The 17,452-nt window shown below is 50.3% G+C and overlaps 2 protein-coding genes across 2 annotated transcripts; one reads left to right on the forward strand and one right to left on the reverse strand.

Moving 5' to 3' along the window:
- Positions 1-1,818: 1,818 nt before the first annotated feature.
- Positions 1,819-2,605, reverse strand: LOC122384603 (neuropeptide-like protein 31). The gene is made up of 2 exons (XM_043372169.1): positions 2,448-2,605; positions 1,819-2,237 (listed from the first exon to the last, which is right to left on the reverse strand). The coding sequence occupies exon 2, from the start codon at positions 2,225-2,227 to the stop codon at positions 1,874-1,876; it is 354 nt and encodes a 117-aa protein (XP_043228104.1). The 5' UTR covers positions 2,228-2,237; positions 2,448-2,605; the 3' UTR covers positions 1,819-1,873.
- Positions 2,500-15,998, forward strand: LOC122384602 (DNA-directed RNA polymerase II subunit RPB1-like). The gene is made up of 4 exons (XM_043372168.1): positions 2,500-2,979; positions 4,662-5,404; positions 5,853-5,974; positions 15,308-15,998. Exons 1-4 carry the CDS (start codon positions 2,973-2,975, stop codon positions 15,903-15,905), a joined length of 1,470 nt encoding a protein of 489 aa, XP_043228103.1. The 5' UTR covers positions 2,500-2,972; the 3' UTR covers positions 15,906-15,998.
- The last annotated feature ends 1,454 nt before the right edge of the window (positions 15,999-17,452 follow it).

A 17,452-nucleotide genomic window follows, 5' to 3' on the forward strand; every position in this document is an offset into this window, starting at 1 on the left:
GTGCTTGAGATAGTTGGAGATCGTTCCCGGCGCCAGAATAGCAGTTTGAATTTTTCCCCATTGACTTATGTATAATGGTGAGGTCACGAAAATGACCTGACCTCATATGACCTTTAGGAAAAATCCGAGATATACAAGTTGTGGGACTCATAATGGATACTAGATCCTGCAAGTTTCATTTCCCTGTGACATCTCCTCTGGCAGTGAGGGCGTTGCGAAGTTGCGACATCTGAAGACCGTGCAGAGGTTCACTTATGACGTCATAGGTCAGTGACCTGACCTGACCCAAAAATGCGGTTGGTGTCAAAAGATCCGGCTTGGATCAAAGGTCAGGTATGCCAAGTTTCAGCTCTCTATCGCCAGCGTGTTCGGAGCTATCGCGAAAAAACCCTATGGGGGGGGCGGCACCCGCCCCCCCCCCCTCGGCCGGCGAGGGTTAAATGCCCAAAGCTGAGTTATAAGAATGATGTTCAATCCCCATTTCCCCTCTAGCAGGGCGTGAGAGTCTAGGCATTCCTGTGGGGCACGGGCTAACAATGACTATCTCATAATCATTGTGGCCATGAACATCTACTGCCATTCTTTAACACCGTTTTCGCTGCGCTGAGCGGTGGCCGTCCCGTTTGTTGGATTCTACAGCTGGCTGGCTGAAAGCGTTACCGGCCGCCCGTCCACCGCCCGCGGGCCGGACCGAGCGGTCCCGCTGACCCTACCTGACCTGAGCCCGGCGCGATATGGGACGGGCAGACGGGGGTTCGGCTCAGCGAAGGCAGCGCCCACTGGTGCTGGGGACTTTTTTAATAGACCTACTGTACTATATAACATATAATGGCATACGAATATAAAATGGCAGGGTACAAATTGAAATTATCAATGAGTGATTTGGACGGCTCGTCTTGTTTCGCGCATCTACCGAGAGATATCTCAAAGTCCCTGCCTCTCCCTCCTGCAGTGGTAGCGCTGTAAGCTGGAAAAAAAAGTTGTTATCGCAGCTGTCGTTATCAAACTTTGCATTATGCAATATTCCTCAGATTGCTTAAAGAGCTACTGCTCCTGCTCCGATCACCAATCGCAGTTCCTTCAATTAAATGTAGGGAAATATTATGCAGCATCATTGAAATGATACATAACCCCAATGATAAGAGTATATTCTTTTCAAAAGCAGTGATTTTTTTAATATCCAAGGAAAAGTTCATAATTACACAAGCTCACTGCAGTGCATGGAATAATTATCCTGCAGAAAACAGAGCATTTATGAAACACTGTTTATGAAAGGGACCTGCACCGAAAGTACTAGAGACCCAGGCCGCGGGAGGCCACGTGACTTAACCCTGAGGGCAGACAGGTGGCTCAGGAGCCACTTTTCGTGGGCCGTGAGCGTGAAACTAATGTCACGACGGGGCTGAAGGTGCATTGTCTTACTCTATCAAAAATGTTTTTTATCAATTAGATAGTCTAAATTACATCAGTAATCGATACCTATAGGAGAAACACGATCTGCGATCACTGCTCAGTACAGAAATATAACGCCAGATCTTAGCCAAGACGTTACGTACTTCTTACGTAGCGCTGCAATAGGCAGATAGGAACGCTGAAAGCAATAGGAACGCTAGATCTATTCTAGAAAAGCCAGCGCTGTGACTGAATAGCAATAATGTGGGCTTTGAATTTCCATGTATGATCAGCGGGCCGGAGAACCCGGCGCGATTGCGTCCCAGAAAAAAAATAGCCAATAGCCATCCTTCGCTGCTTCCCAGTCTCCCAGTCCCAGCCCCAGCACCTCAAGGCCTTTCCACCACTCCATCTCAGACAGTCATCGGTACTTTTGGTCATTTATTTAGAGCCAGAGCATAGACTAGATAACACTTAACTGCTAGTACACCACACCGTAGCCATATGACGGCGCGTAGCCGTAACTGTGGCCGTACCCGTAGCTGGGATAACCTCCGTAGCCGTGGCTGTGTCCTCCGTAGCCACCATAGCCATAGCTGGGGTAGCCGCCGTAGCCGTGAGAGTGTCCGTAGCCGCCGTAGCCATGGCCATGTCCGCCATAGCCGCCGTAGCCGTGCGAGTGTCCGTAGCCGCCGTAGCCGTGAGAGATCCCGCCGTAGCCGCCGTAGGACGGGTAGCCACCGTAGCCTCCGGAGTGGCCGTGGCCGATTGAGACGCCGGCGTCGGCGGACACGGCGGCGGCGAGGGCCAGCAGGGCGAGGACGGCCAGCTTCATCTCTGCGGCTCTGCAGAAGAAACAGAAGACGAGTCAATGACGAGCGGTTGGAACAAACACTGCTACACAAAGGGTAAAGTGCGTTGGGTCATACTGGAGATTCAATGCACAAAAGAAATTGAGACAGCAAGATTTAATAAAACTGAGCATTGAGCAGACGTAGATTGGAAACTCAAACGACAAATTTTTCCAATAAGATAAAAACGAAGCGCCCTCTCACCGGTTGTTTGCTGCGGTGTTGCTGGGTCGACTCCGGCTCCCTCCTTCCAGCTGGTGCGGCGCGGCTCTGACCTCGAGACGCTGCGCACCGGCCGGGGTCAGGTCCCTGTGGGCGCCTGGACGGGTAGGCAGACCCGCACGAACCACGGGGCCGCCTCTGATTGGCGGACTGCCGGCGACGTGTAACGGGTGCGTTCGTCATGGCCGCATTGGTTTGATTTTGCTTTAAAATTTACTTCTTAGAAAATGTCCATGCAAGTTGGGAATAATTATTCAACCATGATTATTTAAGCTATTTCTAATTTACGTAATAACGATACCCAATCATCATTTTTGAGTGAGCCGAGGCTCCAGTTTTAACACTCGCCGAACGCACCCTCTATGCGGGTGCCCACGTGTTCGGTCGGGCCGGCGAGCGGCCGGGGTCAGGGCGGAGGTCAGAGGGGTCACGGCTCGCCGCACCAGCCGGAGGGTCACCAGCCGCGCAGTGCTTCCGCAGCAGTCACCCGCTCTCGAGAAGACCGACATGAAAGGTGAGGAATTGGGGTCTGGTGGTTGTGGTAGGCTCCCGTTAGGGTTGTTTGATTGGCTTTTGATTTTGGTGCCTATGTTAACCGCGCAAATTTTTTGTTTCAATTTCTGCAGTATGCATAGTATCGTTATCGTGGCGTTTGATTAGCTTAATAGCTCGTTTAATCCGGCGGGGAATTTCCATGCCGCCATTACACATTCAAAATAATTATTCGTTTCACATCGTGATAGATTTTCCAGAACAGTGCATAATAGACGCGTTTACATAGGGTTTGTTGCAAGCTTATATCTCCGTCCGTGATGTTGCAAAAGATGCCAATGGTGCTGAACAATTTACAAAATGATCCCCTCTAAATATTTGAAGACCACTGCATCGAAATTATCGCCAAATTAACGAGCTAGAGCCTCGTCAAATATGCTATGTAAACCGGGTTAATGTCTAGGCCATCTTTCTTCCCTTTTCCTTTCCAATTTAAAAAAATGTTTTTGATTTTGAAGACTTCTTCAAATGTCTTTTAAAATGTAATTGTTTGCAATATAGTTTCTAATCTCTCTAGTTTCTCTAGTTTAGTAGTTTAGTTTAGTTAGTTCTCTAGTTTCTTCTAGTTTCTCTAGTTTCGTTTTTTCTAAGTTCGATTTCGACGCAAAACATTGAACCACGGCCATCGCTCCCAAGAGTTTATTTTTTAAGCTAGATCCAATTTCTTTGCATGAGAGGACTCAGAATTGACTGCGCTATCAAACTGCTATCTCGGAGTTTCAAAATTTTGAAAATTTCGAAAATTTCATATCTTAAAATTCAAAAACAATGTTTTTATCTTTTTTTTTCAAAAAGGTTTTTTTTAACCGGAATATTTGTGGTAGAACACACGCTTATGGGTTACTCTAGCAAATTTTAGCCAGACATCTTCAAAAAATGACCAAGTTTTACATAGCAAAAATTTCGCAAATATAATTTGTTTCAAATCAAGTTTTCAAAACGTATTTGACAACGTACACCAATATTAATGGCACCATCGTGTTCCTGAGCGCTTAAACCGCATTCGATACACGTTTTTGGTTGCAAAAATGACCTTTTTGACCTGAAAGTGGCCTGACATCAGTTAAATTCAACTCAAAATTACCTCGAATGACATAAACGACATCCGGAATTCGAAATCTATGGCTCAAAGATGGACCATAAAACATATGTCACGTGACCGACGTGTGCTATCAGATTTCCGTGACCTGTGATGACCTGGCCCTGACCTGAAAATTAAAGTAAAAGTTTGGTACCCTCAGGGTATCTAAAGCATCTGTTCACGAGTGTGTAAACCAAAAATGAGCTTGATCTGATTTTTAAGACGGCGGCGAGAGCCCAAAATGTGAACAAGCCAGATATCGCTATTTTTTATTTTGACCTGACCTGTGACGTCATCGGTGACCTCGGTCAACGAAATTAGGTATCGCTCGACAGTTTTTCCGGGGCTATCAGGTGCCGTTTGAATTTTGACGATCGGCCCGGTAGTTTCGGAGGTAGGAGGGATAGCCCCCCCCCCCCCCCAGTAGGGCGCTTTATACGCAGACCCCAGTGGGGCGCGGGTTAAAACATTGTTATCGGTAGCACTTGCATGGAAACTGAAATAGCCCGACTGATTACTTCTAGTCCATTTTCGCTAACTGTCGACGCGTTGTGTGCCGGCAGCGTCGGTGCTGTCCCCTTTCGGCGCGATGGCACTGCCGTGTCTGCTAGCGGCGCTACTGGTGGCTCGGCCGGCCGCCGGCCAGCTCCACGGCCGCTCCCCGCCGTGGTCGGTGCCCTGGGCGGCGCGGCCGGCCGCCGTGCCGCCCCCTCCGTCCGGCGCCGGTCTGCCCGTGCCCCTGGCCACCATCGAGCCGCTGGGCCCGTTCGGTCCGTCCGCCCGCTCCGTCTCCGAGGGACGGGACGGCGCCGGGAGCGCCAGCGCGGCCCAGCAGGGCGGCTTCACACAGACGAGCGGACACAGAGACACAGCGCCCTTCTCGTCCAGCCAGCAGTCCTTCTCACCTAGCCATCAGTCCTTCTCGCCTAGCCATCAGTCCTTCTCGCCTAGCCATCAGTCCTTCTCTCCAGGTTCTCAGTCCTTCTCTCCAGGTTCTCAGTCCTTCTCTCCAGGTTCTCAGTCGTTCTCTCCAGGTTCTCAGTCCTTCTCTCCCGCCCCTCAGCCGTTCTCTCCCACCCATCAGTCATTCTCCCAGAGCTCCTTCTCGCCGGTGCCTTCCTTCGTGCAGAATCCCCCACACATTGTCTCGGGCTCTTCGGGTTCTTTTCCCAATCCTTCGTCTTTCATTATCTCTTCTCAGTCTGTTTCGCGCCCCTCTTCTCCCTTCTCCCCTCCTCCTCAAGGCGGCGTCTCTGGTTTTGGACCGTCGAGAGATAAGGGCGTCCATTCGACGCAGCAGTATGAGGTGAGAATACATTTTTACGGTAGAAGTCATGGGAGCGCTATGATGGAAGATTAAAATATGTAATGGGGTGCTTACGACGGTCACGGATTCTTGTTAGGGTCAGTGACCTAACGTTTCCGCAGCACCCTGTTAAATGCCTTGCGACGTCTGTTAGCGAATCAAACATTCGTGTGCAATGTTTGTTCATGTTTGCATTAGGACTCCATAATTAAATTTCCCTAATACTCGGCCGTAGCGCATACTTACGCCGTTTGATGTATGCAATAATACGCAGCCCAAACATCTCGCTCGTAGCTATGGTGCAATATCGTCACGCACGAACTTAATGGAGGCCTTCTATAACGCTTGGATCAATAGACAAAACGTAAACTTTGCTAGACTGCGTAAGGTTTGAACGGTCGCCTTATACCTCTACTGTATCACTAACTCCCCCCCCCCCCCTCCCCAGGAGTGTCCATACGGTATGGTCTGCGTTGACGAGTACCTCTGCCCGCCGTACGGGCGGGTGGTGTCCAAATCTGCCGCTCCCAGGGACTTCAGCAGCTTCAACCAGCCGCACAACGACATCCAGTGAGTAGAGCAACAAGATATCTTGGCTCGCTACGCGTCGCGTTGGCCATAAAATGATTAAGGAGAAAATTTGGGACCGATCGGTGTTTGTCCCGTGTTGATCGGACGTCTAGAAGCTTAGATATTCGCGAAAAACTTGTTGAACTTTCAGCTTGCTGTATCACCTGCTACTTGGTAATGTACTGAAAACTTGCTAATGTACTGCAAACCTGCCAAAGGTATTTACTTGCCTAAATACCGCAAAGAACTTGTTCTAAAATACTTGGTATTTACTTGCCTAAATACCGCAAAGAACTTGTTCTATAATACTTGGTATTTACTTGCCTAAATACCGCAAAGAACTTGTTCCTTTCCGACGTTTAAATCAGACATCTTTATCTGATCAAAGGCTTGGCGAATTAGTCTTGGTCTCAAATCGTTTTGATTTGTTTTCATTGAATGGTTTACAATTAAAGATGTGCACAATTCTAACTCATATTTTATTGCACCTACCTGTCATTTCTAACATCCATTTCGTGTCCTACCTATTATGGGATTACACATACGATGAGAGAGCCGGTGGGTGGTTATAATGCAATACCTTGCACGGTGAACAGCTTGCGAGTTTTACAGCGGTGCGATTGCTGGGGCTTATCGCTGGCTGAAAAGGGTAAATACAGTAAATACAGATGGCTGTGTTGGATCCCTTTGCTTTTGCCCAACATTCAGCGTTGGAATTGTGGCTTTACCGTCCCTCTTATTAAAGTTATCTAACTTTTTGTAGCTTCGTCAGGTTAGACACGACGCGCGCGGCGGTATCCATCTGGCGGCCGCTGGCGGAACTACCGCGCACGGCCCACACACGGGCCTGGCGGCCGCCAGTGGAACTACTGCGCAGGTGGCAGCACCTGCCCGTGGAGAAGCGGCTGGCAATCGGCCGCCCCACTCCCCACCCCGCCCCCACCCAGCTGGCCGCCAGACCGTGGGAACGACTCGGCTCAGCACTGCCGCACGCGCATTCAGCGGCGGGTTGTCGATTTTTCGAGTGTCGGCTGCCCATCTCCCGAGAGCCGGCCACCTGTCAGCCGCCGCTCGGCTCTGTGTTAAGCATATGGGGACGGCGAATTTCTCCGGGAGGGAAGCACCTCGCTCACAAAAGCACGTGAATCAGCCGCATTCCTGTGTCTGAAGCCAATGCTTAAGAGATATGTGGTTCCGCGGCTATCTCGCAGGCCCTAAGAGAAAAAGCTCGCTGCAAAAACTGAGCACTTCAAAAAACCCGCAAACCGACGCAAATAGAATAGTTATACAAGATATCTTGGCTCGCTCCGCGTCGCTTTGGCCGTAAAAAGATTCGGGAGAAAATTTGGGATCGAATGGTGTTTTTCCGGTGACGATCGGACGTCTAGAAGCTTCGATATTGGCGAAAAACTTGCTGAACTTGCAAACGTACTTGGTACTTGCTTGGTACTTGCCAAAGTTCTCGGTACTTGCCAAAGTACTTGGTATTTGCTTGGTATTTGCATAAGTACTCGGTATTTGCCAAAGTACTTGGTACTTGCTTGGTATTTGCATAAGTACTTGGTACTTGCTTGGTACTTGTAAAAGTACTTGGTACTTGCTTGGTACTTGCGAAAGTACTTGGTACTTGCTTGGTACTTGTACTCGCCCCCCCGTTCCCCCGACTCTACTCCCACCCCTACCCCCTCGGGATAATTCCGGATTCGTCGGGTAGGAAAACTTGCCACTCTATCCCCCCCCCCCCCCCAGAGCCATTTGGTATCGATCGGTGTTTGTCCCGTGTCAATCGGTCGTCAATAAGCCGAGATATGCACGGCGAATTATTTCAATCGGCGCCGTTCAGAATCTTCAGGACGGAGGTACCCACACTCATTTCTGGCCGTATCTCACTTTTCCGAGATTTACGTCAAACTACGTATTTAAAACTACATATTCTACAGCCGAATCTTCCAACTGGGGGTACCTCACTCACAATCGCACGTGAATCAGCCGCATTCCTGGTCATCGTCTAATGCTGAAGAGATATGTGTTTCCGCGGGTATCTCGCAGGCCCTAACAGGAAAAGCTCGCTGCAAAAACTCAGCGCTTCAAAAAACCCGAAATCCTACTCAAATAGTATACTATACAAGATATCTTGGCTCGCTCCGCGTCGCTTTGGCCGTAAAAAGATTCGGGAGAAAATTTGGGATCGAATGGTGTTTTTCCGGTGACGATCGGACGTCTAGAAGCTTCGATATTGGCGAAAAACTTGCTGAACTTGCAAACGTACTTGGTACTTGCTTGGTACTTGCCAAAGTTCTCGGTACTTGCCAAAGTACTTGGTATTTGCTTGGTATTTGCATAAGTACTCGGTATTTGCCAAAGTACTTGGTACTTGCTTGGTATTTGCATAAGTACTTGGTACTTGCTTGGTACTTGTAAAAGTACTTGGTACTTGCTTGGTACTTGCGAAAGTACTTGGTACTTGCTTGGTACTTGTACTCGCCCCCCCGTTCCCCCGACTCTACTCCCACCCCTACCCCCTCGGGATAATTCCGGATTCGTCGGGTAGGAAAACTTGCCACTCTATCCCCCCCCCCCCCCCCCAGAGCCATTTGGTATCGATCGGTGTTTGTCCCGTGTCAATCGGTCGTCAATAAGCCGAGATATGCACGGCGAATTATTTCAATCGGCGCCGTTCAGAATCTTCAGGACGGAGGTACCCACACTCATTTCTGGCCGTATCTCACTTTTCCGAGATTTACGTCAAACTACGTATTTAAAACTACATATTCTACAGCCGAATCTTCCAACTGGGGGTACCTCACTCACAATCGCACGTGAATCAGCCGCATTCCTGGTCATCGTCTAATGCTGAAGAGATATGTGTTTCCGCGGGTATCTCGCAGGCCCTAACAGGAAAAGCTCGCTGCAAAAACTCAGCGCTTCAAAAAACCCGAAATCCTACTCAAATAGTATACTATACAAGATATCTTGGCTCGCTCCGCGTCGCTTTGGCAATCAAAGTATGAGGGAGAAAATTTGGGATCGATTGGTGTTCGTCCCGTGTTAATCGGACGTCTAGAAGCTTAGATATTCACGAAAAACTTGTTGAACTTGCCAAAGTACCTGCCAGCTTGCTGTATCACCTGCTACTTGGTAATGTACTGAAAACTTGCTAATGTACTGAAAACCTGCCAAAGTACTTGGTATTTACTTGCCTAAATACCGCAAAGAACTTGTTCCTTTCCGACGTTTAAATCAAACGTCTTTAATGGATCAAAGACTTTGCGAATTTGACTTGGTCTCAGACAATTTGGATTTGTTCCATTGAACTGTTTGCAATTTGAGTTATGCTTATTCCCAATTCGAATTTTGTTTCACCTACCTATCATTTCTCACTTATTTTTGCGTCCTACCTATTAAGCGATTACACATACGTTGAGAGAGCAGGTGGGTGGTTATAATGCAATACCCTGCACGGTGAACAGCTTGCGAGTTTTACAGCGGTGCGATTGCTGGGGCTTATCGCTGACAGAAAAGGGTAAATACAGTAAATACAGATGGCTGTGTTGGATCCCTTTGCTTTTGCCGAACATTCAGCGTTGGAATTGTGGCTTTACCGTCCCTCTTATAAAAGTTATCTAACTTTTTGTAGCTTCGTCAGGTTAGACACGACGCGCGTGACCTCTGGCGGCCGCTGGCGGAACTACCGCGCACGGCCCGCACACGGGCCTGGCGGCCGCCAGTGGAACTACTGCGCAGGTGGCAGCACCTGCCCGTGGAGAAGCGGCTGGCAATATGCCGCCCCACTCCCCACCCCGCCCCCACCCAGCTGTCCGCCAGACCGTGGGAACGACTCGGCTCAGCACTGCCGGCCGCTGGACGGGGAAACCCCGCCCCGCCGCCCGCCGCCCGTCTCGGCCGACAATATCGGCCGACAATAGAAATCCGCTGAATGGCGGTGCCTCCCTGATAATCGCACGCGCATTCAGCGGCGGCTTGTCGATTTTTCGAGTGTCGGCTGCCGATCTCCCGAGAGCCGGCCACCTGTCAGCCGCCGCTCGGCTCTGTGTTAAGCATATGGGGACGGCGAATTTCTCCCGGAGGGAAGCACCTCGCTCACAAAAGCACGTGAATCAGCCGCATTCCTGTGTCCTTCGCAATGCTGAAGAGATATGTGTGCACGCAGCTATCTCGCAAGCCCTAAGAGAAAAAGCTCGCTGCAAAAACTGAGCGTTTCAAATAACGCCAAATCCTAGTCAAATAGTATATTATACAAGATATCTTGGCTCGCTACGCGTCGCGTTGGCCATAAAATGATGAAGGAGAAAATTTGGGATCGATTGGTGTTTGTTCCGTGTTGATCGGACGTCTAGAAGCTTAGATATTCGCGAAAAACTTGTTGAACTTGCCAAAATACCTGCCAGCTTGCTGTATCACCTGCTACTTGGTAATGTACTGAAAACTTGCTAATGTACTGAAAACCTGCCAAAGGTATTTACTTGCCTAAATACCGCAAAGAACTTGTTCTAAAATACTTGGTATTTACTTGCCTAAATACCGCAAAGAACTTGTCCTTTCCGACGTTTAAATCATACGTTTTTAGACGACCAAATACCTTGCGAATTTGTCTTGATCTCAGATCATCTCGACTTGTTTTACAGCGAATTGATTGCAATTATAATTACGTTTATTTTCAATTGATATTTTGTTTTTCCTACCTATCATTTCTCATTCGTTTTTCGCGTCCTACCTATTAAGCGATTACACTTACGATGTCTTAGCCGGTGGGTGGTTATAATGCAATACCCTGCACGGTGAACATCTTGCGAGTTTTGCAGCGGTGCGATTGCTGGGGCTTATCGCTGACTGAAAAGGGTAAATACAGTAAATACAGATGGCTGTGTTGGATCCCTTTGCTTTTGCCCAACATTCAGCGTTGGAATTGTGGATTTACCGTCCCTCTTATTAAAGTTATCTAACTTTTTGTAGCTTCGTCAGGTTAGACACGACGCGCGTGGCGATATCCATCTGGCGGCCGCTGGCGGAACTACCGCGCACGACCCGCACACGGGCCTGGCGGCCGCCAGTGGAACTACTGCGCAGGTGGCAGCACCTGCCTGTGGAGAAGCGGCTGGCACTCGGCCGCCCCACTCCCCACCCCGCCCCCACCCAGCTGGCCGCCAGACCGTGGGAACGACTCGGCTCAGCACTGCCGCACGCGCATTCAGCGGCGGCTTGTCGATTTTTCGAGTGTCGGCTGCCGATCTCCCGAGAGCCGGCCACCTGTCAGCCGCCGCTCGGCTCTGTGTTAAGCATATGGGGACGGCGAATTTCTCCCGGAGGGAAGCTTTGCCCAACATTCAGCGTTGGAATTGTGGATTTACCGTCCCTCTTATTAAAGTTATCTAACTTTTTGTAGCTTCGTCAGGTTAGACACGACGCGCGTGGCGATATCCATCTGGCGGCCGCTGGCGGAACTACCGCGCACGACCCGCACACGGGCCTGGCGGCCGCCAGTGGAACTACTGCGCAGGTGGCAGCACCTGCCTGTGGAGAAGCGGCTGGCACTCGGCCGCCCCACTCCCCACCCCGCCCCCACCCAGCTGGCCGCCAGACCGTGGGAACGACTCGGCTCAGCACTGCCGCACGCGCATTCAGCGGCGGCTTGTCGATTTTTCGAGTGTCGGCTGCCGATCTCCCGAGAGCCGGCCACCTGTCAGCCGCCGCTCGGCTCTGTGTTAAGCATATGGGGACGGCGAATTTCTCCCGGAGGGAAGCACCTCGCTCACAAAAGCACGTGAATCAGCCGCATTCCTGTGTCTGAGGCCAATGCTTAAGAGATATGTGGTTCCGCGGCTATCTCGCAGGCCCTAAGAGAAAAAGCTCGCTGCAAAAACCGAGCGTTTCAAAAAACCCGCAAACCGACGCAAATAGAATAGTTATACAAGATATCTTGGCTCGCTACGCGTCGCGTTGGCCATAAAATGATTAAGGAGAAAATTTGGGACCGATCGGTGTTTGTCCCGTGTTGATCGGACGTCTAGAAGCTTAGATATTCGCGAAAAACTTGTTGAACTTTCAGCTTGCTGTATCACCTGCTACTTGGTAATGTACTGAAAACTTGCCAATGTACTGCAAACCTGCCAAAGGTATTTACTTGCCTAAATACCGCAAAGAACTTGTTCTAAAATACTTGGTATTTACTTGCCTAAATACCGCAAAGAACTTGTTCCTTTCCGACGTTTAAATCAGACGTCTTTAGACGATCAAAGACTTTGCGAATTTGCCTTGGTCGCAGATCGATTTGATTAGTTTTCAATGAATGGTTTGCAATTTGAGTTGTACGTAATTCCGATTGATATTTCGTTTCACCCACCTATCATTTCTAACATGCTTTTCGCGGCCTACCTATTAAGCGTTTAAACATACGTTGAAAGAGCCGGTGGGTGGTTATATTGCAATACCTTGCACGGTGAACAGCTTGCGAGTTTTACAGCGGTGCGATTGCTGGGGCTTATCGCTGACTGAAAAGGGTAAATACAGTAAATACAGATGGCTGTGTTGGATCCCTTTGCTTTTGCCCAACATTCAGCGTTGGAATTGTGGCTTTATTGTCCCTCTTATTAAAGTTATCTAACTTTTTGTAGCTTCGTCAGGTTAGACACGACGCGCGCGGCGGTATTCATCTGGCGGCCGCTGGCGGAACTACCGCGCACGGCCCGCACACGGGCCTGGCGGCCGCCAGTGGAACTACTGCGCAGGTGGCAGCACCTGCCCGTGGAGAAGCGGCTGGCAATCGGCCGCCCCACTCCCCACCCCGCCCCCACCCAGCTGGCCGCCAGACCGTGGGAACGACTCGGCTCAGCACTGCCGCACGCGCATTCAGCGGCGGGTTGTCGATTTTTCGAGTGTCGGCTGCCCATCTCCCGAGAGCCGGCCACCTGTCAGCCGCCGCTCGGCTCTGTGTTAAGCATATGGGAACGGCGAATTTCTCCGGGAGGGAAGCACCTCGCTCACAAAAGCACGTGAATCAGCCGCATTCCTGTGTCTGAAGCCAATGCTTAAGAGATATGTGGTTCCGCGGCTATCTCGCAGGCCCTAAGAGAAAAAGCTCGCTGCAAAAACTGAGCACTTCAAAAAACCCGCAAACCGACGCAAATAGAATAGTTATACAAGATATCTTGGCTCGCTCCGCGTCGCTTTGGCCATAAAAAGATTCGGGAGAAAATTTGGGATCGAATGGTGTTTTTCCGGTGACGATCGGACGTCTAGAAGCTTCGATATTGGCGAAAAACTTGCTGAACTTGCAAAAGTACTTGGTACTTGCTTGGTACTTGCCAAAGTACTCGGTACTTGCCAAAGTACTTGGTACTTGCTTGGTATTTGCATAAGTACTCGGTATTTGCCAAAGTACTTGGTACTTGCTTGGTATTTCCATAAGTACTTGGTACTTGCTTGGTACTTGTAAAAGTACTTGGTACTTGCTTGGTACTTGCGAAAGTACTTGGTACTTGCACTCGCCCCCCCCGTTCCCCCGACTCTACTCCCACACCTACCCCCTCGGGATAATTCCGGGTTTGTCGGGTAGGAAAACTTGCCACTCTACTCCCCCCCCCCCCCCCCACAGAGCCATTTGGTATCGATCGGTGTTTATCCCGTGTCAATCGGTCGTCAATAAGCCGAGATATGCACGGCGAATTATTTCAATCGGCGTCGATCAGAATCTTCAGAACGGAGGGACCCACACTCATTTCTGGCCGTATCTCACTTTTCCGAGATGTACGTCAAACTACGTATTTAAAACTACATATTCTACAGCCGAATCTTCAAACTGGGGGTACCTCAGACCGTGGGAACGACTCGGCTCAGCACTGCCGCACGCGCATTCAGCGGCGGGTTGTCGATTTTTCGAGTGTCGGCTGCCGATCTCCCGAGAGCCGGCCACCTGTCAGCCGCCGCTCGGCTCCGTGTTAAGCATATGGGGACGGCGAATTTCTCCCGGAGGGAAGCACCTCGCTCACAAAAGCACGTGAATCAGCCGCATTCCTGTGTCTGAAGCCAATGTTAAGAGATATGTGGTTCCGCGGATATCTCGCAAGCCCTAACAGGAAAAGCTCGCTGCAAAAACTGAGCACTTCAAATAACGCCAAATCCTACTCAAATGGATAATTAAACAAGATATCTTGGCTCGCTCCGCGTCGCGTTGGCCATAAAATGATTAAGGACAAAATTTGGGATCGAATGGTGTTTTTCCGGTGACGATCGGACGTCTAGAAGCTTCGATATTGGCGAAAACTTGCTGAACTTGCAAAAGTACTTGGTACTTGCTTGGTACTTGCCAAAGTACTTGGTACTTGCCAAGGTACTTGGTACTTGCTTGGTATTTGCATAAGTACTCGGTATTTGCCAAAGTACTTGGTACTTGCTTGGTATTTGCAAAAGTACTTGGTACTTGCTTGGTACTTGTAAAAGTACTTGGTACTTGCTTGGTACTTGCGAAAGTACTTGGTACGTGCCCCCCCCCCCGTTCCCCCGACTCTACTCCCACCCCTACCCCCTCGGGATAATTCCGGGTTCGTCGGGTAGGAAAACTTGCCACTCTATCCCCCCCCCCCCCCCCCCCAGAGCCATTTGGTATCGATCGGTGTTTGTCCCGTGTCAATCGGTCGTCAATAAGTCGAGATATGCACGGCGAATTATTTCAATCGGCGCCGATCAGAATCTTCAGCACGGAGGTACCCACACTCATTCCTGGCCGTATCTCACTTTTCCGAGATCTACGTCAAACTACGTATTTATAACTACATATTCTACAGCCGAATCTTCACACTGGGGGTACCTCACTCACAATCGCACGTGATTCAGCCGCATTCCTGTGTCTGAAGCCAATGCTTAAGAGATATGTGGTTCCGCGGGTATCTCGCAAGCCCTAAGAGAAAAAGCTCGCTGCAAAAACTCAGCGCTTCAAAAAACCCGCAATCCTACTCAAATGGATAATTAAATAAATTTGAACAATATTCGCATTGTGAATCCAATATGTTCTAGTGGAACAGTCAGCATTCTTACATGACTGTCAATTGTTTTCGAAGTATAAATGGACTACATCTTGTGAGCTATTGCGTTAATGCGCAAATGCGATGTGATTGCGATTGCGATTAATGCGACTAATGCAATTGGGCTAATGCGATAATATTCATGCTATAGCAGCACTAATGTGCCACAATCATTAAATGTAGCCATCATAATATTTCATGTGCGGTAATGCTAAACAAAACGTGAATGCAAGGTATGCATCTGTGAAACTACTGCGTGCCGTTCCTAACGCCTGCCACTCTGTCCCTCCCCCAGGCCGGGCGCGGACTCGTCTCTCGGCCACGCCGCCTCTCACGACTCCGGTCACCACGGCGGCGGCTGCGGCTACAACAGCGTCTGCTGCAAGAAAGAGTTCGTGCCGCCCCACCACCTTCACGGCAGGCCGGGCCACTGCCTGGGCCCCCACTGCCCGCCGCCGCACGCGGGGCCGTACCCCTCGGCCCACGGCGGCTACGGCGGGCACCACGGCGGCTACGGTAGCCACGGCTACGGCGGGTACGGCACCCACGCGCAGTACCAGCCGTACCCGGCCTACGCTACGGGGTACGGTCAGAGCGGGTACTACCCGAGCTACCCGCAGGGCTACGGAGGAGGGTACTCTGCCTACACCCCGTACCTCCCGTCGTACTCTTCATATCCTACGTACCCCTCGTATCCCTCCTACCCCTCCTATCCTCAGATACCGTCCTACCCAGGAGCTTTGCCCTCCCCGGCAGCGCACGGGTTTGCTGATCCGTTCTCGTCGCAAAGTCACGCAGCTCAGACGGACAGCAAGGGGTCCCCGACCAGTGAGGGAGACGGAGCCGGCCAGCGCTCGGCGCCCAGTTCCCGGACGGTGCGGATGTTCCTGTAGGTCGGGCACCCCTGCATAGTCGGCGTGGGGAGGGAAGGGGACTGATGTGACTTGATGCTGGTGATTATGTGAATACAAATGTGAAATATCTCATACGGTCTGTTTGCTCGGTTTGCGTTGGAACGGAACTATTTGAATGGAAGTGTTCTAGGTTATTGTTTTAAAAAGTTCAAGCGAATTAGCTAAAACTGACTGATCGGATACAGTGATCTCGCTTATAATATTCTAGGCAATATAGTTCTAAAAACGATTTTGTGTAAGTTATAATTTTAGTATCGTAGTAATCGAAACAATATCTGCCTGCCTCACATGAAATTCATGAATATAGTGAATCCGACCTTCATACCTAGCACTGATTCAATGTCGCCGAACCCCATTCGAGAAATACATAGGTCAAGGCTGAGGTCTAACGTCGACTACGCTCGTTCGCCTTGGTAGCGGTACTGCAAACACATGGTCACATGGCGACCGACCCCACAGTTTGGGGGGTGGGGGGTGGAGAGCTGCACGGGCGGCGCACGAACCGTCCCGGTCGCGGTGAGTGGTTGGACAGTTTGGGTGCCGCGGGGTGGAGTTTGTAAATGATCGGTCGTTTGCGCATAAAGCTGAGAGTTTATTCGAAATTGGATGTAGTTAGGCATATTTTAACTTTATTCATCATTAGGCACAGCGCCACTGGTCATTTCTTAGACCCCGACTCCGGGCAGAACTGTCGACTCCGACCGACTGCAACTCCGACTCCGCACACCTGGCAGGGCTGCGGAGTCGACGTATTTTCGGTGACTCCGACTCCGATTCCGGTCTCCAAAATCGACTCAGACTCCGAGTCGACAGAACTGTCGACTCCGGCCGACTCCGACTCCGACTCCTACTGCGACTCCGCAGCCCCTGGTTTGCTCGGCCGCCGCGCCGGCCGAACAGTCATTGCGGTACAGTCTACCCGTCAGGCGCCAGACCGCAGCGACATCTATGATCGGAATACTAACCACGCCCGGAGTGGTCTCTCCGCTCGCAGCTTTGCGCCCGTTCTCTTAAGCAATGCGTTAATTCATACACACGCTACTATCTTAGAAAGTTGATGCCTTAGGGTAGTTGCAGAAGGTTGTCGCCGTGCCGTGCGCAGCTCAACTGTGACGTCACCTGTCGTTACGTCATCAGTCCGTGGTGGTACCCAACGCCGCGAGTCCAGAACGAGTGGAAACTCCGCGGGGTCGGTACGGGTGCGGAAACCGGCGGGGTGGTACAATACATGACAGAACGGGTACACCTTCTCCAGAGTGCTGAGAAGAGGGAGACGAGTTGTGAAGCCGAAGAAATTGTGTTGGGTAAGAAACATTGGGCTGTAACTTGCGAATTACATCCACATCAACAAGAGCTGTGCTTTTGCAGTCGATGGTGAAAACAATGCTTTTCATAAAATCGCAGAAGGTCTTGGCACAAGCTACCGCAAAAGAACGTAAGATCTAGGTTGCATGAAGGTGTGCTAAGAAGACAGATTATCACAAGGACTGGTAAACACGGAAAATCAAAGACTAGTAGACAGAAGA

Source organism: Amphibalanus amphitrite, unplaced genomic scaffold, assembly GCF_019059575.1.
Source record: "Amphibalanus amphitrite isolate SeventyFive unplaced genomic scaffold, NRLGWU_Aamphi_draft 000194F_arrow, whole genome shotgun sequence".
NCBI classification, from domain to species: domain Eukaryota; kingdom Metazoa; phylum Arthropoda; class Thecostraca; order Balanomorpha; family Balanidae; genus Amphibalanus; species Amphibalanus amphitrite.